The sequence below is a fragment of the Amphiprion ocellaris genome, chromosome 14 (genome assembly GCF_022539595.1).
Source record: "Amphiprion ocellaris isolate individual 3 ecotype Okinawa chromosome 14, ASM2253959v1, whole genome shotgun sequence".
NCBI lineage: Eukaryota > Metazoa > Chordata > Actinopteri > Pomacentridae > Amphiprion > Amphiprion ocellaris.
In genome coordinates this window covers 10523195-10543783 of record NC_072779.1, presented here as the reverse complement: position 1 = coordinate 10543783, position 20589 = coordinate 10523195, and the positions used below count along the sequence as shown (strand labels likewise).

The 20589-nt window shown below is 41.9% G+C and overlaps 1 protein-coding gene and 1 long non-coding RNA gene across 16 annotated transcripts in view; one reads left to right on the top strand and one right to left on the bottom strand.

The window, feature by feature from the left end:
* Positions 1–20589, bottom strand: part of nbeaa (neurobeachin a) — a 92919-nt gene that overhangs the window by 10106 nt on the left and 62224 nt on the right. For 2 of the 14 annotated variants that reach the window (XM_035943027.2, XM_035943030.2), the window contains exons 20-45: positions 20455–20578; positions 20132–20324; positions 18930–19616; positions 18251–18694; positions 17376–17593; positions 16885–17038; positions 16320–16343; positions 15804–15887; positions 14891–15071; positions 13731–13855; positions 13552–13620; positions 13249–13417; positions 12497–12885; positions 11598–11734; positions 10104–10258; positions 9013–9139; positions 7846–7965; positions 6631–6764; positions 5933–5994; positions 4469–4533; positions 3907–4015; positions 2853–3019; positions 1940–2064; positions 1716–1865; positions 1137–1273; positions 248–365 (exon numbers count right to left, since the gene is read on the bottom strand). In XM_035943027.2, the coding sequence (XP_035798920.1) occupies positions 248–365; positions 1137–1273; positions 1716–1865; positions 1940–2064; positions 2853–3019; positions 3907–4015; positions 4469–4533; positions 5933–5994; positions 6631–6764; positions 7846–7965; positions 9013–9139; positions 10104–10258; positions 11598–11734; positions 12497–12885; positions 13249–13417; positions 13552–13620; positions 13731–13855; positions 14891–15071; positions 15804–15887; positions 16320–16343; positions 16885–17038; positions 17376–17593; positions 18251–18694; positions 18930–19616; positions 20132–20324; positions 20455–20578 (4467 nt within the window). The remainder of the gene's footprint in view (positions 1–247; positions 366–1136; positions 1274–1715; positions 1866–1939; positions 2065–2852; positions 3020–3906; positions 4016–4468; positions 4534–5932; positions 5995–6630; positions 6765–7845; positions 7966–9012; positions 9140–10103; positions 10259–11597; positions 11735–12496; positions 12886–13248; positions 13418–13551; positions 13621–13730; positions 13856–14890; positions 15072–15803; positions 15888–16319; positions 16344–16884; positions 17039–17375; positions 17594–18250; positions 18695–18929; positions 19617–20131; positions 20325–20454; positions 20579–20589) is intronic. The other 12 variants (XM_035943035.2, XM_035943033.2, XM_035943036.2 and 9 more) reach the window with 8 other exon arrangements.
* Positions 5160–16990, top strand: LOC118469568 (uncharacterized). 2 transcript variants are annotated; one of them, XR_008603930.1, is made up of 4 exons: positions 5160–5489; positions 10346–10451; positions 11565–15729; positions 16862–16990. It is a non-coding gene; the product is annotated as an uncharacterized LOC118469568 (long non-coding RNA). The 2 variants fall into 2 exon arrangements; XR_004846473.2 differs by lacking the exon at positions 16862–16990 and having other exon boundaries at positions 5177–5489; positions 11565–12911; positions 13125–14248.

Genomic DNA, 20589 nt, shown 5'->3' with positions numbered 1-20589 from the left:
TAGAGTTAATTGTTTAGTTAACGTTGAGACGGTACCAAACAGAGTATCTAAATACACTAGGTATGCAATGGGACATTATACGGGCTGGAGGAGATTTACACAAACAGTACAGGCAGTGTCAGTGTTCTTTACTCAACACTAAGTTCAGAGGGGTTAAAAGTCCCACAATGCAATGGGACCATGTTACATACAACATCACACTCCAGTCAGCATTGTAATGTCAGTCATTAGAACTCTGCAAGCTTACTTCTGTTAGCCATGAAGACTTCTAGTCCGGTATTCTGCAGCAGATAACGTCTGGAGAACACAGCTCGGATCTCACTGAACATCCATTTGCCGTGCAAACCTTCAGAGTAGGCCAGGACCTGTTGAAGATGGACAGAATTGAAAATAAACCCTTTAAACATAAAGAAAAGCAGCAAGCAAACTCACATCCTTTTGGCGAGACGTTCATAAATGTTTGGAAACTGTATTTCAAATAATTTTTCCTTTTGACGTTTTCACACTGTATTGGGGAGCTGCAGTACGGCAGACAAATACTTAATGAGAGTATTACTTGTGGGAGGGAAGAAGGCCTTGACTAAGAAGTGGTTACAACCAGATGCTCCAACATTAGATGATTGGTATAAAATTATACATGACATTGACATTATGGAAAGACTGACATTTTCTATAAAGATGCAATCAGAAAAATTCTTTCTCTCCCCCCCTACCAAACAGATTGTGCTGTCAGTGTATCTTTATGAATAGATGAGTAAAAATGACAGCTTCTTTGTTCATTTATTTTTCGGTTCAGGAATGTATGCATTTGCTTAAAATGTAATTGAAAATGAAAGGGAGAGCAGTAGCTGAAAGGTCAGTATCATTGAAACGTGTCTTAGACTACTAGGTGATATTTTACATGGCATATATGTGCATAAAGATATGTGTAATGTTTGAATGATTTGAACTTGATATGAATGTTACACTATGTATGATCTCACTGATAAAAAAAATAATTAAAAAAAGAAAAGTAGCAAGCAAAAATGCAAACAACTCTCAAGCTTAGTGATCTGCCAAATCTTGCAGAGAATTTGGTCTTGTTCCCCCTTTCTCTTTCCATGCATTGATTAATAATAAAGGAAAGCCGTTCTCACTTTAGCATCCGTCTTCTTGAATGTAGGATCCTCTTCATCTACCTCAAAGTAGATCTCGGTGGTAGTGATGGACAGAGTGCCTCGAGCCACCACCACTGGAGCTACCAACTGAGCTGGAGTACTCAAAACCACAGGGCCTGAGGGGAGGAATGTATCAGTCAGGTTCTGCTGCTTTAGGTATTCACAGCACTGACAGCAGCTCATGATAAGGAGTCAAAAACAACACATACAGAGTCATTTCAGGTTAGTCAAGATCACTCCTGTTTTTCATCTACTTTTTCTATCATTAAATAAATGACCTATCAGGTTTAAAACTCAGAGAGAAAGCACTGGATGAAATTAGGTGTTTAGTCTGATTTTGTTAATCAATTTTTAGTCAATTAAGGCATAATTTTCTCGAGTCAGACAAATCAGCCAGATGGTTAGCGGAGCTGCAAAGCTTTCTAATGTCCAACTTGCCTTTGGAGGTAAAAAGTCTTGGACGAAAACGTACTAAAAACAAGAGTCATAGACAGCTTGATGTTTAGTTGGACTTTAACGTTGTGTCTGTTTGTGTGTCTTGATTTGTTTGCATCTTACCAGCAAGGTTATCAATCTCTTTTTCCTGCAGCAGACTAACAGCATCGTCGTCTCCCTCCAGCATTAACTCGGCCTCCGGGTTCTGGGTGACCACCGACTGGCTGCGGAAACTCTTTTTCGACTTGACCCCCTCCTCCTCCTCTTCTGTACCTGTTTGCAGATGAGAGTAAGAAAAAAAGCAGCTCCAGACTGATTTGATTTTAGTATTTGTGCACACTACTGACCGTAGTCGGCCAGAGCTTTGAGTGACACGTCGGCATGAGTGGACCCAAAGGCGTTTCGCACGAATCTCCGCCTCCTCCTGAGGTCGTCCTCCCAGTAGTCCAGGCGCCAGAAATCGTGTAATTGGCTGAAGACACAAAAGAGGATGAGCAAAGATTAGTCATTTCAGTGGTGGGTAGCAAACAACATTTGGGAAATTGAAGTTAGAGATGAACTTACATGTGACATTTACGCTAGCAACTTCTAAAACTAATTTCCTACAGTCAGAAGGTTTCTCATTATTGGGATAAAGGGCAGTGTTTAACCATAAGGGCCTTTCCCAGTCTGTAAATACCAAAAACTGGCTTAATTTAGTTGAGAGAACAAAAACATAAAATTGATAAATTTTTCAATATGAATTATGCTAATGTCCTAAAAAGTTAAATATATCATAAGGGTTTCTTTTACAACAGCATGCATGTTGACATTTACAATTTTCAACAATAGTGACATGAGGAAGACAGGGTTCAGATGTCCCATGTCCTCAGGTTGCATCACATGCCCTTAAAGCAGCTGCCAGCCTGGAGGCAGATCCGGATAACAAGCAATCACGGATTTAACAGGTGTGTGTGAGTGCTAAATAAGGAGAAATAAGTCACACACAGTTACCAGGCAGCTCCAATGTTAAGAGCCAAGTCTTTGTGTGTGTTGTACAGTTAAATCAGTGTTGAGTGTTTCATGAATCTTGTTTTTGTTAGTTTATATAAAAAAATCCCTGCCCAAACTCTTGTAATTTTCTCCTTATATGCGAGAAGCGTTCCTCCTGAGCACTGAAGCGGTGCAAAGTCTGCTGTCAAATGACATCCTACGTGCATAAACGGTAACCTGAAAATGTCCCGCAGTGTAATTTGACAGTTCAATGCATCTTCCGCTCACCTCTGTGACATTGTGCCCCACGCTCCGTGCTTATTGGTCAGGATGTTGAGGATCTTCTGTTTCAGCTGGTTAGCGGTCACGTGATCTCTGTGTTTGGCAGCGCTGATGAGGTGATCGCACATTTTCTCCTCCTCCCTCCGGTCCGCAGCGTACTGGGCACAGTTAGACTGGAGGAGAAAGGAAGAAACCAAACATTATATCGAAAAAAGAGATTTGTGGCAACAAGGAAAGAGTTTCAGTTGTACAGTTTGTGTGTTTTTTGTTGAGTTTTTTGTTAAACCACTAAAGCCTTTAGATGAAGAACCATGTAAGTACATTTTAGGTTTTTAGACAAGGATATTTGATTATAATAAAATGTATATATGCCATCAGTGATTTAGCTTAACAGTCATATCTTAATACTGGGTACATGTCATTTAGTATAGAAATGCCAAAAATTTGTTTCAGGTTATTTAGAAACGGATTCATTAATATAAAAGCTGGCCACTGTGGACCACTAACAAGACTAATTTAGATGAAATTTAAGGAATCCTGGTCAAAAATATTAGAATATGTTATGCATTTATGTTCAAAAATGAATATTGATCATTGTACAACACTGTTATCAAATTAACTCTAAAATATAATATTTGTTTAAATTTTAGTTTTCACAATTTTAAGGTCTAAACATACAGCTTGTAATTTTCATTGAAAGTTACCAAATTCAGACATGAAATAATGTACATAATAAAAAGACAATTTCCAGAGCAAAGTCATTGAAGGATTATTTGTTGTTTTTCTTTAGTGGTTAGAAATACTCTGTAGGTTTTTTTGTGGTTTCCCAAAGCACAACATGAGCCTGAAAGTGTCTTTTCTGAAACACTCATTAATAAAAGAGAACCTAACATACTAATCTCTCCTGATATTTTGAGGTACAATTAATTTTTTTTAAATCCAGGTATTTGTTGGTGGCAATCAATTGAACAAATGAGCATTACATGTTCACCTCTTCACTTTCATCTGCAGTCTAACATACAGTGTCTTGACAAACAGAAGTGGTGTCGTGTGTGTTTACCTCAAACTCAGCGTGTTTGTGAACATCCTCGGCTCTCTGTCTGTTTAGGATGAACTCGGCTTCGTTGGCAACACGCACAATATGATCCTTCATGGCGTGACACAGAAGTCTGGCGAAGGAGGGAGAAACGAAGCAAAGTTCAAGAGTGATTCTCAACAAGATGGAATGTAATTAGCCTGATCCATGATTTGAGCTTAAGCTTATGTGTGTAGGAGTAAACATTATGTGACATCAATGTTCTTGTGGATCTATATTTTTCAGTTTGGTATTGTTTGTCTCTCTAAGTTTTAGAATGATAGTCCAATAAACACTTTGGAGTAATGAAAAAAAGACAAAATTACAGGCACTGAAATTAGACCGGCCCAAATCAGCTGTAAACTTAATTGCACTTTAATGATTCGACTTCCTGCTGAACACACATGGCATTGTATACTTATCCTGGCAAGATTCCCATTAGGACCCTATCACAGCCATTAGTTGTTGAGCACTGATAACAGTAATACTGCTAATGTGTGAATCACAGTGAGTTGTGTGGAAAATATCATTCAGTGTGATGGATTACCTTCCCTCATTGATGAGCTCAATGAAGGCCAGTCCTGCGTTCTTCTGAATGGAGTTCTGCCACTCCTGAGTGTAGAAGTCACATCAAAATCACCATGTTGAAGCACGGTTGGTAATAGAATGAGGTTACATTTGTTAAAAAATACATAATATACAAACACAGAAAAATCTGGTGAATTCAACGTTACCATAAAGCACAAAAATGTGCATTGTGTATGGTTACCAGAGCTAAATCAGAATATATATTGTTCCACTGTGAATATTGTTTCTTCATCAAAACCTGCTTGAGAGAGCTAAGCAGGTTGTAATCAGCTTTCTGGAAACAGCTTCATCATCTACCATCGCCAGTCTAAACAGTGTACACTAACACAGAACTGCTCAAAATAAGCACGAAAAAGCACCTTAAGAGCCCACTGAATGTCAGCGAAAATGCACCCATCTAAGCGCATGAGAGTGTCTGTGCATATGAGAGTGGAGACTTCTGAGCAGGACAAGAGTGTGGCTGAAAGCCTCAAACTATCAGAGCTCCATTAGCTCCACTGGCTCTTAAGGCTGTGAAGGACACGTGGGACTATCTCCTGTTACATCCCCCCCATCCAGAGGATCGATTTCTGGGCTAGGGTTCGCTCTCCCGGGCCTCTAATGGCAGACAGGGCCGGAGCCAATGGTAATACTATACATGCTGACAAGCAGACGCCCAGAAGAGTGGAGGAGAGAGGGGGGAAAAGGGAAGGGAGTGGTGGAGAGGAAAAGTGCAGTGTGGAGAGCGGTAGAAGATGAAAGCAGTTGCTACTGAAACACTGTTAAAATTGGCCACGATTGAAGATGGAGCGAGGAAAAAATGGAGCGAGGAAAGTAGAGACTCGGTGATAGAGTTGAAGAAACAGGAGTGCACAGAGGTTACTCGAAGAAGACGAGCTGCTACAGGGCAAGAAAACGCAGAGGAGATGGGAGACAAACTTCATAACTTGAAAGAACAAGAAAATTGGTCACCTACGCCATAAGAGGAAAGCTCTGAAACGGTAAGTGTCACTTTTTTTTGCTAGAATTTAGCAAAACTGAGATACTGGTTATGAACGCAAATACATTAACATGCCACGTAAACTTCTACATTATTAATCTGTGATGTTTTGTTGAGTAAAAAAAAAAAGAGATGCGTGTGACCTTTGTGGCCTTACTACTGATGAGGAAAAACTGCTGTGATGATGCATATAAGCTGATATTCTATTACATCTGCAATGCACTCATTACATAGTCGATCCTGCCACACAGGGCAAATCAATAACCGGACAGCTCCCTGCGTGCATTAAACTTTACCAATCAAAAAACACACAGGAAAAAAACTTCAGAATTTGATGAAAGTGTGACAAATTGACAACATGGGTTCAGGCTTTGACAAAATGTCTCCAAAGCGTGAAGGGAAGCAAACAGTGAGGCAGGGAGGAGACGGCGAGGCGCTACCAACCTGAGAACAGAGCAGCATTACGAGCTCCACCACAGACGTACTCGACTTCATGCACACCAGACCTGCAGCACAGAGACACACAGCACAGTCAGGAGCCTCTCTTTCTTTCTCTCTGACACACTCACCACTGCGAGACACAAAAATATCATCAAAGTAGACAGCGTAGTGTCAAGTAGGTTCTGCTATCGTATACAGTCATCACAGTCAGGTTTATAAAAAGCATGCCACGGAAAAGACAGGAACAAACAGCAGAGGGAAAGATGAGGAAAGAGAGGAAGAGGAGGAGAAGGAGGAGGAGAGAAGGAGCAGATCTAAGGAGAGGAAGAGGGAGAAATCAACACTGAGACAGTGGATCACAAAAACAGGACGCCAGGAAGCAGGTGGGCAGAGAGAGGACACATTTAGTACAATCTATAATACAAGTAAAGTTGAAATTGACGTAATCTGATCTAAAAATGTTGACATATCTGGCTAGCTGGGTTGAAAAAAGTGCAAAATGCTGACTTCATACCTGCTTGACGAATGAGTGAAGCAGCCAGCTCAAAGACACGCACTCGCTCATTAACTCAACTTCTCACCCGGTTCATTCACTCTCCCCTTTCGCTCTCAGTCTTTCACAAACATCGCGGTGAGGGACAGTGAATGAGGAGACTCCACAGAGAGACGCCAGTTAGAGAAAAAGGAGCCGTGTACAGCACCTGTACCTTCTATGAGCAGTTCCTGCCCATGGCTACCCAGCAGCGTCCTGGACAGGAAGGGCGCAAAGTCCACGAAAATTTCCCTCAGCAGAGGCGCCACCTTCTCCAAAGCGCGCTCCAGCTTGGTGGTGATGCTGTGGCAGGGAAAATAAGTGAGAAACAGATGAAGGGAATAGGAGTGATGGTAAAATAAGCAACATACAGATGAGGGTAGAAGAGCGCATGAGGCAAAAAAAAAAAAAAAAACCTCAGGGGGAATACAGTCGGTGAGAAAAGGGAGCATGAACGCATTGTTCTCACCTACAGACAGGTGAGAACAAAGGAGGAGAGGGAAGCACAGCAAAACACAGGAGAAGGGAAAAGGCAAGTGAAAGAAATAGAAAAAGGTGTGAAATGGACACAAAAGACAAAAAATTTACAGAGTCAAATACGTGATGATGGAATGGAAGCGCTAGTCAGGGTTAGTACTGGTAAGAAAAGGTTGATGGTATTATAGTTTAAGAGCTAATCAACCTGCAAATGCAATAAAAACTAAGCCTGATACTTAGACCGCACTTAATATATTGTATCTTGACTTTAGTTATAAATGCTATACATCTCTATATGATAAGATAAGAAATGATAAGGTAAAACTTTATTAATCCTGAAGGAAATTCTTGAATTTTTATTTGCATTTCTTAGTGTCTTTATGCGTGTACAGGTGTAGATCATGTGCAGAGCAAGATACTTTCTATTCTATGTTCAATTAAGAAATGGGGAAAGAAAGGCAGCAAAGCAGGCTAAAAACATGTTCTTGGCCTTATAAGCATGTGATTTCTGAAACAGACCTGGGTCACTAGTGTTTAGAAATGTCGTTTTAACCTGCTTAGAAACGACTAAATGAGTGACATTTGCAGAAGCTGCAGTGGAGGTTAAAACAAGACAGTCTGACTCAGGTCTGATCTGGAGTTTGGGGTTAGTGTGAAAAGGCGACCATGCCAGAAGTGACAGACATGACTGTGCTGCTGTGGATGTAAAGAAAATAGAAGCTGCCGGCCTAAAACAAAAAGCGATGCTAACTGTTGAGGCTGTTAGCATCTCCCTGAAGCAGAGATGTCTGTCTTTTCTTGCATGGCGTTCTGGGAACATTTAGTAGTGGTCGGGCGTAGCAGAGGGTGTGTGTGGTGGAGGTGGGGCAGAGGGAGGGGCATGGGGACAGGACGAGTATCTCCTTGCCTAAAACACTGTCCTGCATCTCGGGGGGCTGCCTGGAAGCCTGCCAGAGAGCTAAAAGACTTGAGCTCAGGGGGCGTCTGACCGCTGCGCAGCGCACACTGCGCCACCTCACAATAGGCACTGCAATACAAACCACACACACACACACACACACACACACACACACACACACACAAAAACACACGTACAGACACGCACACTGATTAAGGAACACAAGCACACGCACGCACCCACCCGCCCGCTCACGTGTGTGTGCACATTTAGAAGAGTGGATATCTGCTAACACGTCTAAAGGAGAGAGGACATTAACAGAAACGTTACAATACAAAGTGCTGCAGTGTTCAAATGTCTTCTTGTGATGCTATTTCCTGCTTAGTAAAAGCCTCGTACTGCAGATCGTCTTATATTTGATTAGTGACACCTACACAATACGGAAACACAAATAAAACACAGATTTATGTTAATGACAATTTCATTTTGCATGTTTTCAAATATGTACTCCGGAATCCATTAAGACCGTCAAGCTCAAGAAAATATCACGGCGTATTAATAAGCGGTGCTGTTTTCATGCTCTACAGTAAATTGTGACATTAAAACACAGTTTTAGTGTAGACTGAGTGAGATGTGTTGGTGGTTTCTGTGTATGACAGCATAAAATATGTGTAGCTATTATAATTAATGTCACCTTTAAAGAACAACAATGTAGACAGCTGCTAAATCAATCTGGAACTGGATTTTTCTTTTGATTTTCTAGTCGTTTGCCACCCAGTACAAGTGTCAAATTAGCAATCAAAGCTTCGTCTTTTCTGCTTGATTATTCCAATATGTCAGAACATTTCTACATCTCCATTGACATTCTAATATAATTACAATGTCTAAAATCACGTACTTTTTACTTGAGTCTCAAAAAGGATGGGGGCGCACCCCTGTTTCCGCCAATTCCAGACAAAACTTATCTAATTCTATAATATCAGTGATAACTGTGTGAGTGAACTGCTGGTGAGTAGTCTTTGGGAAGGATGAAGGGACAGGAATGAAGTGGAAAAGAGACAGACTCCCAAGAAAACAGATAAATCAATATAAGAACAAAAGGAGGAAAAAAGAAAGAGTGGGAGGAAACAGAATGCTTGAAGCAATTAGGAGCTTTATGATGGTGGGAGTTCTGACCTCATATTCTCCATGGTGTCTTCTGGCATCGGTGCCACTGTCTGCACTGCGGGCAGATTCTTACTAGTTGCACCATTGACAAACGACGAAGAGGAGGAGGAGGAGGACGAGGCAGAGTCTGTGGCACCTGGACAGGACAGAGAGTGGTGAAAAATAAAACAAGTATAGTAGAAACACGAATCGAGAGTGGCCACGATTAGCATGCAGGATAATAATACAGCAAATGTACTAATGCTGTGGATCGGCTGCTCCCAAATTCAATTTGGATAGTATTTCACCGGACATGCTGCTGCTTGTCTGCTGGTAATAGGCCCCCATTTGTGAAAATAGCTTTGCAATCAATATACAGAATCCATTCCAGGGAGCAGCTCTGCTCCTTGACTGTTATGCATGTATGATACAGTACATTGTGTCTGACAGGCTCGAAAAGCCTTGAATACAAATCCAATCTGCTATAATACATTTGCTGAGCACGAGGCGACACTGACCTGCTTGTCAGCTGATGTGTATTAGATTCTCCTCTTGTTATCCTAAATTTGCTCTTATTTAATATCATATCTGGTTCAAAGAAAATCAAATGCATGTTTTTTTGCATGGAGTATTAAATATGAACCATGTGGCAAGTACACTGCCCAGCAGAGGAGAGTTTATTAAATAACTTGATGGTTAAGATATTCCACACTTGTTCTGCTGTCTGCAACTTCATTCATCTGGATCCGAAATAGGCTACAGCTAATCCTGAAGGATCTGCTGGTTCAGTTTGTTTCTATTCTTATTTGTTGTTGCTGTCAAAGGACAGCGGAGTGAAGCACCAAAGAGTTTTGGAACAAGAGAAGAAATTCAGTCCTGCGTGATTGAGCAGCCTTTGAATTCGTTGTGGGTCTTTCACACCAGCACCTTTGTCATATTGCAGGTGTCTGTCTGCTGCCTCTCCTTGAATGCACACGAAATAGAGGCAGCACATAAAATATCTAGTGAAACTATTCAAAGATACACGTTCAAGATTTAATTTTAACAGCATCACAAAGATGTGGGTGTGAAGAAGAAGATGTATATCTGTGAGTGCACTATATCTGCATGCTGTCTCTCACCTGTAGTGTTGATCATGCTCTTGGGTGTTGCTGTCGCAGCCGCAAAAATGTTGGGTGTGCTGCCGGCAGTGGCTGCTCCACTCGTGGTGGGCGTGCCCACAGTGTTGACTGACAGGCTGCCGGGTGGCGGCTTTTTGACTGGAACCACGACACTCCTGTAAGAGAAGAGAGAGAAAGGCACCAGTTTTATGCACACAAAGTTCTTAACTGAATGCTCCACTGTCGTATTTTGTCTCCTCTAGTTGCTAGCAGTGTGTGGAAACATCTGTGAGGTGATGACATCGGAATCAACACTTTTGGAAGTTTTAGCAACAACATGACAGAAGACTTTTAACATCAAACAAATATGTAAGTAGCTCTAAAAAAAAATCGTAATTTTTTTTAAGCGTACCACCATGTGCTGTTGTTTTGTGCAGACAGAAAAACAAAGATGTATTTTTAATTGGTGTCAAGGTATTACCTCCTCAAGGTTCTATGTGTTACAACAGAAAGACACTAAAATAAAGAGCTTTCTTATTTATCAAGATGTAGCACAATAAAATATATACAATTTTCTAAAATGTCACCATTTTAAAATCTTGTAACTAGAATCTTGGAATGGTGAGTAAATCAGTATTAAAAGTTTGAATAATACAGCTCTGATTGCTCAGAAGAAATAATATACATTTACCTAAAAACATTTTGAAAATACTGTTTGTTGTTAGCAGTGTACTTGCAATTTATATTTGTTGATGGATTAGATGTATCAAGCCTGTCTGACCTATGAAGACAGGCTTGATACATGGGGTGGATATCCTGGAGATGGATATGGAGCCCTCAAAGATCTATTATGCACATCGTCTTCAATCAATAACTTAGCTCTCAAGGACTGTGACAGGGCAGGATCAAGGAGACTAAGTGATGCACAGGAGATATTAGCAGGTCATCACTCAGTGGAGAGTCTGTTCGGTAACAGTTTACACAACAAGCAAAAATTTAAACCTGTTTGCAGACTTTGTTTATGTCCTATCGTGTCTAATGACTGTATTATGCAGCAACAACATCTCCGTTTTTATGAGAGTTTTGTTCAAAATCTGTTTCAAAAATGGGGAGAAAATTAATCTCCGGTGTCATACTATCACCGAAAAGAAGAAGATGCTGAATTTACATTTTTATGCTTTTCTCGTTTGTGCATTATCTAAGAGTCAATCAAATAAAAAATACCAATATGACTTCTGGCAAGTGAAGTACAGTATCTTTGTAAATAGTGTCATCCAAAAAGCTTTGTTCAAAGATGAGAATTGTTTTCTTCAAACAAGGCAACTGATCAGTTTTTGCTCACACTGTTTTTCCAAAACTGATGTACAGCAATTTGACAAACAGCAGTATATTACACGTGTCTGTATCAGTATTGGCTGCAACAATTGATTAAATGATGGATGCGTCAAGCTGTACTGACTGATGTTTTTGCCTGTTCTAAAGCCCTTTATAGGTCAAATGGTGGCTGGGATTGACCTGTCGAAGGAGTGGAACTGCATGGGCAGCATGGGGTGCGTCTTCAGGGCAGGGTCTGGGTGGTAGGGTGTCGGCCCAGAGTCCTGTCCCAGCTCTCCACCATCGACGGGGGCCGCCACCAAGCTCTTCAGGATCTCCTGGATTTCAGAGAGAACAACAAAATATGATGACGATGGTGTAAGAGACAAGCTGGCGAAACTGAGAAGTATCAGGATGTTGTAACTTGTTTTCAGTCTGCACTTTAATATTTATTATGCTGCAAAAACATCAGGTGAAATTCAACAAAGAGAAAGCAGTAAACTATAAATATACAAAACCTAAATGATAATCGGTGGCTAGCACTGTTATCTGGCAGCAGAAAGATCCCCGGTTTACATCCTGGCCTGGGCCTGGGATCTTTCTGTGTGGAGGTTGCATGTTCTCTCCGACTTCCTTCCACCATCCAAACATGTGCTGAGGTTAATTAGTAATTCTAAATTGTCCATAGGCGTGAATGTGAGTGTGCTTGTTTGTCTCTATGTGTAACCCTATGATAGACTGGTGACCTGTCCAGGGTGTCCCCTGCCTTCGCCCTAAGTCAGCAGGGATAGGCTCCAGCCCCCCGACGACCCTAATGAGGAGTAAGTGGTGTATAGATAATGGATCAATAGCCTAAATGCAAGGTACATATATAGAAAAAAATCCATTCTGTCTAGGATGCATGTGACCCCCAATAATACAACAATACATGGTAAAAGCAAATGCATTTCCGAACTACATTTAGCAATAAGAGTGTAAAAATATAGATATTAAAACTGAATCCATATCAGATGAAGAAAGAATTCACAATCGGTCACCAGAGAGTGAATTTAGACAAATCCCCTCAGCCAGGTGTGAATGGGGGATTGTCAGAGACCCACCTTGACGTTGATGCCTTTGTTTGTTTGACTGATGCTGGAGATGGACGAAGGCGGGGCTTGGCTGGAGTTGGGGGTGGAACTGGGGTTGTGGGGAGAGTCCAGCAGGCTCTCCTGTGATCTCCGAACGTCGGACGACAGACTGCACAACAGATCTGTGCCTCCTCCCCCGCCTCCCCCTCCGCCGATGTCTCTGTCCCGGTCTCTGTCTGTCTCTCTCCCCACCAGGCCGAGCCCGAGGCCCAGACCCATCTCCGAGCCGTTGAGGGATCCGGCCACGTGACCCTCTTCTCCGATGCCGGAGTCCGTGTGCGGGAGTCCGGCCCGGGGAGAGTCATCCACAGGGGTGGGGGTCTGTTTGTCACGATCAGAGAAAGCTGTGGACGGGTGCTCTGGAGACAGAAATAAAGGATGCAATGTGATTTTTATTCTTTTCTATGATAAACAGTAATATAATTGCACAAGGAGAATTTCTTTGTGTAAAATGCATAGTCAAGAAATTGCTTGTTTTTGATGTTTCTTTGTTGTTTCTTCCTGCTTGCAAGCCTGTAAGCCTTTCTCTGCCAAGTAATATGCTTCTTTCTTCTTCCATTTTCTTTTTTCTTATAATGGTTTTATGTTCTTGACAAAGGCATTGTTGTTTGCCAGAAGGCTGCATTCACTACACCGACATTACAACAATGAGTCACCGCTGGCTAATCCAAAATTATCCTCTAATACTGAGGATACTGCAACAAAAGAACAACAAGGATCACCTGTACTGGTTGGAGAGTTGATCTCGTGGCGGATGCTTCTCCCTGATAGGCTGGTAGACCTGCCGATCTCTCGCTGGGGTTCCAAAATGTCCCGGTACTTAGATACCATGAGAACTGAGATAAAGTAAACGACTGCCAGCGCCAGAAACTGAGCCTGCTTACTGTCATCCTACGGAAAAACAACACAAGCACACAAAATTATTCAGCAAAAAAAAAAAAAAAAACAACATTCAGGTATTTTTCTCTTATATTTATCACCAGGCAAACACTGTGTACACCAAACCTACATACACACACACTTACCACATCCCTGAAAACCACGGCTCGAAGACGATTAATATCTACATCCTGCAGGAGTCTGTCTGGATCCTGCTAAATATGGAAGACAGAATGTCAGAATGTGCTGCGTCTTACACATGCATGTTTCTGTGTCAGATTTTGACTGTTGCCGGATGTGCATTTGATTCATGTGTCTGTGGTACCTTGCTGGCGGTGGAGGCACTGTGGAGGCTGTCCTGTGACTTGCTGCTGGTTAAAGAGGACTTGCAGCTCCGATCTCTCTGTCTCTGCCTGCACTCCAGGCAGTTCCGAACTGCCACACAGCAAACTGGAGACAGGACAGGTGGAGAAGAAACATGTAAGTATCGTATGATGGCTGGGGCTTTTACATTTCATGGCACTTCAGTGACTTATTGATTGCTTTCTGCTTTGTGGTGTTTTCGATGCAGAGCGCTGTGTAAAAGCATTCTTTGAACAGTTTAAGGTTCTGCATAAGGAAAATAAATCCCATGTAGCAATGAAGTTAACAAATTCACACTTCTAAATTAATATGTTACTCATCTTGTCAGTAATTTGACTATTTGTTCACTGTAACATCACAAAATGTCTCCAAATATTCAACTTAATTATAAGAACATAAAAAAACACAAAAAGACCAAATATGTGATATTTTTGGAGAAAATGACTTGCATAATCAATTATTATTAAAATGGCAAACTGATTAGTCATCTTTGTTGCAGGTATTATCACATATTACTCATACATCACTGCATAATCAAAACATTGCTGTAAATTGGCAATGTGGACAGTGTTACCCTACATCTTGTCCCCTCACAGCTCGGAATAGAAAAAGATGATACAGAAAAAGAAAAATTTAAATGAATACTTTAACTCAGAGGTGAAAAGTTACAAAAACAGAAATCTCCAGTGACTATAAGCCTATCTGTAGCAATGTAAATCTATTTTTGGTCAGACCTAAACACTCATTTTTAATTGGGAAAATGATTGCCAAAAGTTGACATGTTTTGTTTTATACTTCAAAAATTCAACCTCTCTGTTGTCAGCTAGTAAAGCAAAATGACAAATTGGTGCTTCTTTATTAGATCTACAGTTATGTGATGTAAAAAAAAAGGCAATCTAAACTTTTAACCCCTGTGGGGAAACTGTAATAGGCACTTGTACTACGTTCTTCTAGGATAATATTATTAATCAGAAAAAATAATCAACAAATTCATTGCTAATAAAAATACCTGCTATCTGCAGCCGTTCTCAACAAGACCAAGGAGCTGTGAGTCACTTCAATCCCACAGTGAACCGTTTTATAAATTCTGGTTAATACTGAACACATGAAACTAGCACACACCCAGGCGGAGACACTGCCTCATCAGCCCTCCTGATGACATGTTCTTTTCTGCCTCGATCTCACTGAAGTTGAGGGAGCTGGCAAACACCAGGACGTCTACCATGGCCATGAGACGAGAAAGGAAAGTGACCGCTGTCTCTGAGGACATGCCCTGTGTTGCCTCAATGTTCTCCAACTCCGTCTGAGAAAGGGAGGAAAAATAGACACAGAGCTCGCCAGTTAATCAGTGAAAAACTAGGATGTAAACACAGTGAGCTGGATGATCTCTCACTGGTTGTCGAAAGATGGTAAAATCCTTTAGTATCCTATTTTTTAAAAAACAACAGAAGTAGGCCTTTAGGAAATGTATGCAGCTGGGTCTTACATGAGCAGAACCGCAACAGTCATGGCTGGTTGTACCAACAAACAGGAAAAGCAACCTGGAGTATCATGCTGGTTCAGTGAAAAACAGACTTTTATGATGAAATCTGGCAACATGAGGTGTTCTACACAACACACAGGAAGTACAGCCTGATGACACACAGATAATGGTTACAGTGGGATTGTGACAGTAGCAGTGTGGCTGATTAGCAGTAACAGTAGAAGTGTAGGGACATGTAAAGCTAGCCTTGAATTGATCATGACACAATCAAACCAAGTCCCCTTTAATTACCAAATTCGACACTGAAAAGAAATCGGATGGCAGCATAGCAGGGGTTAAAACCAAGTGTGTGATTTGCTGTGTCTCTGCTTCAGTAAGCAGGATGTGCAGGGCTGTGGAGAGCCGACAAAGTGCAAGCATCTGGAGGCTCATCGGGAGCAAGTGAGCACAGACATTTGGGAAATAACAGACACACAAGGTGAGGACAGAAGGGCTTGGGTTGGTGCTCTTAGCTCTTCTGGTGATGATGAGAGTCTCAGGCTCTTTACGCACCTCTCCCCCTGCGCCTCCTCCCCCAGGAACAGGGGTCACCTCCTCTCCCTTTGACCCCCTCTGGGGTCCGGCTCCTCCTGCCTTCTTTAGTGTTGATACAAATGGGACAGGCTTAGCAGATGCAACCCCCAAGGATTTTTGGAAAACTCTCATGCTCTTTCTCTTATAAAATATGCTTTATTTATTTTCTCCTCTAAATAATCTCGCTCCTGTTTTCTATAGTATTGATCCACCTCTTGTATGTTTAGGCTGTTCTATCCCTCTTATTCATATAATATTCTAACAGAGTTAGAATATTTTATCTTAAAGAACTAAATACACTGAGGCACAGAGATCAAGGCATCCCCACAATAGATATAAACAATATAAGGTGGAGTATTGATAAGCAGCAGAGGAGCACAACAAATAGAAACACTATGGATGTCAGACAGGCAAATGTTAGTGTCAGTCACAATGATAAATAAACCAGAAGTAAGTATTAGTAGAATAGAAAGAGAGGAAGAAACCGCAACTTACAGTGTTGGCACTACTCTTAGAACTCTGTCCATGCAAAACAGACAAAAACAGAGACAAAAAAAGACAAGAAAATACACAAAATACATGTAACACAGAGAGGAAAAGAAAGATTAAAATGTAAAGATGATTAAAATAAATAGATTAGCAAACTATCAAATCAAATTGATTGTTAATTAAAAAGGATTAGAACAAAGTTTAAATAAAGGTCAAAATACTACAGAAGAAGTGTTAGATTGACAGTCAAACACATAAAGATACTGATGAGAGGACTTCAGAAAATGTTCTTGAAAGTTTAATTAGTTCACAAAATTTTTAATTCATGGCCAAACTAAAGACAATTTTAGTCTAATTGTTCAAGTCATTGATGATCTACCATGATTTCATAGGTTAAAAAAGCAACAAATAAAACACACAACACATTTTTTAACCTATAAAATCGCGCAAGATCAACGCATGTTTAGCAGGTATTTGCAAGTCTGTTTGGCATCCTGAGCTACAGGCCTGTATGAGCTGTTGACCTGCAGTTCCCTCTCCCACCACAGAGGGGTGCAGTGGAGCCACTTACAGAAGGGGAGGTGGCAGCAGACAGGAGAGGCAGAATGCCTCCACAGGCGATGATGATGTTGTCCACCATCTGAGAAATGAGGTGGATCGTGTTGTGGACGAAGATGATGTTCTCATTGCTGTTCACAAAATCCATCACTGACTTGGTGGAGTGGCTGAAACAGAAAATAAACGCTGGAGAGTTGATACAAAAACACAATTTCAATTTGAGACACTGTGTACATTACAGGTATTGCTTTTGTTTTTAAATGGCTTTATTCCAATTTACTTTTCAAAACATGTGATTGATGTATTAAAAACAGTGCAAACGTTAGCTGCTGGAATAAGAAATATTACTGCGACATATTAGACGGTTTTCTAAAACCACATTCACAAGTTTACTACAATCAATTTTAGACCTAAAAATGGTAAACTAACATAGTCATGCAATGCAGTTAATCTTATTCTGTGCCTGATTTGCAAGCAAGATGCATCTCAAACAGCCTAACTCACCTCCTCCACACGTGCACGTCCGTCTCAAGGGCGAACAGCAGGTCAGTCAGCAACCTCTGGTGCATCGGAGACCACTTGAATTCTGGGATGCGGAACATGGTGGTGCGGGGGCCAGGGCTGAACTGACGCCGCTGCTCCTCTGTCATGGGCATGCCCCTGAAACCCAGATCGACACGCAGGTCGCGCTCCAGCTGGGCTGCAGTACGACCATGGAGGGCCTGCAGTGGAGAGGATGACAGTTCCATCAGCCAGCAGAGGGCTTTGGTTGCATCTCCTTTTGGTTCAATACCAATCTTGGAATACATACAGTTATAAAATTCTGCTACAGTTGTTGAAAGAAAAACACAGGCAGCTACTTATTCTGCTTTCACTGAACTGGTAGGAAAACTTAGCCCATGCGTGGGCAGCTTTTTTGGCTTAGACAATCTGGCCATGGCAGAGCTGTTCAAGCTAATCACAACACAGTCAATCACAATGGGCAGGTTAGAGAAACGAGAGAGTCTGTTCAATCCGTGAACTGAACGGATAAATCTCAGTGGAGAAGGTCAAAGAGCGATTTCCCCCAGCGATGTGATTATATTTAAGCAAGTTCCAACAAGCAAATACAACCAGTCAAAGCCATCTAAGAATTGTTAACCTTGAGTTGAAAGACAGGAATAGACATCCAAAAACAGAATCTGGAGAATGTTAGCATTTTCATTTGAATGCCGATTTATCAAAACCACACATTTTTATAAATGTAAATACATACAAGGAATAAAAAGTACAGCATGTACTGTAGCTTCATTGCACCACTACAGTACACAGGTACAAGTGCAATAAAAGTGACCTTGCAACTCACTAACAGATGAGTGTACAAACACACATAAACACACCTGAGTGGTTGCAGTAGTTTGGATCTTCTTTGTGTCCTTGTCTTTCCCATCATCTGACCTCTCTGTATCAGAGGTGGTGCTGGCTGTGTCTCCCCCAGTCTTAAGCCCCACAGCTTCTCCCTCTGCACCGGATGTTCCCTCTCCCTCCGGAAAATCTGGTCTTGAAGCTCCTTGGATTTGGGTTTGGCTCTCAGCTTCAGCAATGGAGCTGATGTCAGCTAGAGGGCTCTGGATCTTGAAGGGCCCATCCTCTGGAAGTTCCCCAGGAGTGTGGCTCTGGGTCTGTGTTAAATCTGAGCCACAGCTAGTCATGTGGGCCAGAAGGCTGAGGTCATCGCTGGCGCTGGTGTTGGAGTGAGCTGGACCGGATGGAGTGGGCTGGTCTGGACTGGGCAGTACAAGGGGATCTGTGGCTGCCAGAGCCGGGAGCAGCTTCTCATCAACCTGGGAGACATGAATGGCGTAAGGAAATATAGACTCGCTTTAAGACATTAGGAAAAGCCTGTGGCTATAACTTTTTTAATGTTGGGAAGGTACAAAAAGAAAGAAGGATGGAAAGTCGCAGAGATACAACAGTGATTGATTGGTGAAATTATATTCTTGGACTGCAGGAAAAGATGTGGCTCCACAGATAAGATTTTAATTAACCAGTGAGAATAATCTTCATATAACGTCCTACCTTGCTGAAAAGAAATCCGTTGTTACTCGGGACACTGTCTTTTTCATCAGCCAATGTGATGAGTGGACCCATATTCCCATCATCCTCCAGGTTGACTCCTGAAAGCCCCAAACTCGAGCCTATTCCAACCCCTGATCCTGGCGTGTCATCTTTAGGCGCCAGATTCCCATTTAGGTTCTGAACCACAGAGCAGTAAGCACTGTCCAGGAGAGAATCAACCTCCACCAGAGGGCCATTCTCCATTCCTCCCCCACCTCCTCCACCTACACTTCCACCGAGGCCTTCTGGAGAGAGGTCCAGGTCATCCAACTTTACCTCTGTGGCCTCTACCTTCTCTGCTTTAATGTCTACCAGAAGGTCGTGGACCTCCACCCTCACCCCCGGACCAGCACTCTGCTCCCCAGGAGTCAGTGCTTCTCCATTGGGTCGCTTCACAGCGCCTTCTGCCAGGAGGTTGCGTGAGTCGCCGCCAGCACCCTCGCTGTATTCAGCCTCGCTCTCAGGTGTCTGTGTCTGAGAGTTGTCATCGATCTCCAGGTTGCCATTGACAACAGGAGCGGGCGTAGCTGAAAGTCCAGAGATAGTGGACACAGAGCCTTTCTTTCCCTTCTTCATGTTCTCCTCCTCCTGACGCTGGTATTCTTCGTACATCTTTGCCAAATACTCTTTATGGGCTTCATAGGTCACCTGTTACAGATGGTGGAGTGTAATTGGTTATGTGATCAGATCATAAGCAATGTCAAGGTTAACTTCTGCATCAATAACAAACAGGTGGTCTAAGGAGGCTCATAGATCATCTAAACCAAAGGCCGCATGGATAAAACTGGGACACCAGCCTCTCGGGGCTCTTAGACCTCCATCTATAATGTCCACTCACTTTCACACTGTGATGACTAACTGGGTGAGTTAAACTCCCATCACTGAACAGTGAAAAGCAGTGAGCAGTTATTGAAATTGATATATTTTCATTTTGGGTCTTGCCTTGAATAACAAGTCAATATAAACAAACGAATATGCTTTACTTCAGCTTTAAAGATATCTTCAGTCAAATATCAATATCTACAAATCATTACCACTATTAGTATTTGTTCATTTTTAGCCACACAACACACTGAATCTACAAATGAAAGTGCTTCAGCAGGAGCTGTTATGTAACAATGTGATAAAGACTATTTTCTGAAATGTACATATCCCACTCTTACCTTAGAGTGTGCAATTGACAGGGTATCAACCCAGACCCTCCAGCCTCCCCATTCATATTTGATGGCGTGGTAGAGAAGGATCCTGAAGATGTTGTACACCATCTCCGTGATTTTCTGCTCCTCAGGATTCTTGGGATTGATGTATCCGAGGGAGAACATCCAGTCCTGCCACACAGAGCACTGCAGCAAGCAGCTGGTGCACAACACAAACAGAGTATGTGAGCTGGGCTGAAGGATGGGCTTCTCACATCTCAAAACATAACAATAATCATTGAAAGAAGCAGCTGAATAAATGCAAGTATAGTCATTTGTGTGGTTTTTACCGTCGGTTTTCGCGGCTGTTGCTGAAGAGTTTTATCATGTCTGAAAGAAAGAGTCTCCTGACTTCCATCAGCTCAGCACTGGGAGTGGAGTTCTTAAGCAGGGTGGCCACTACTTTTAGAATCACTGGGTGGGAG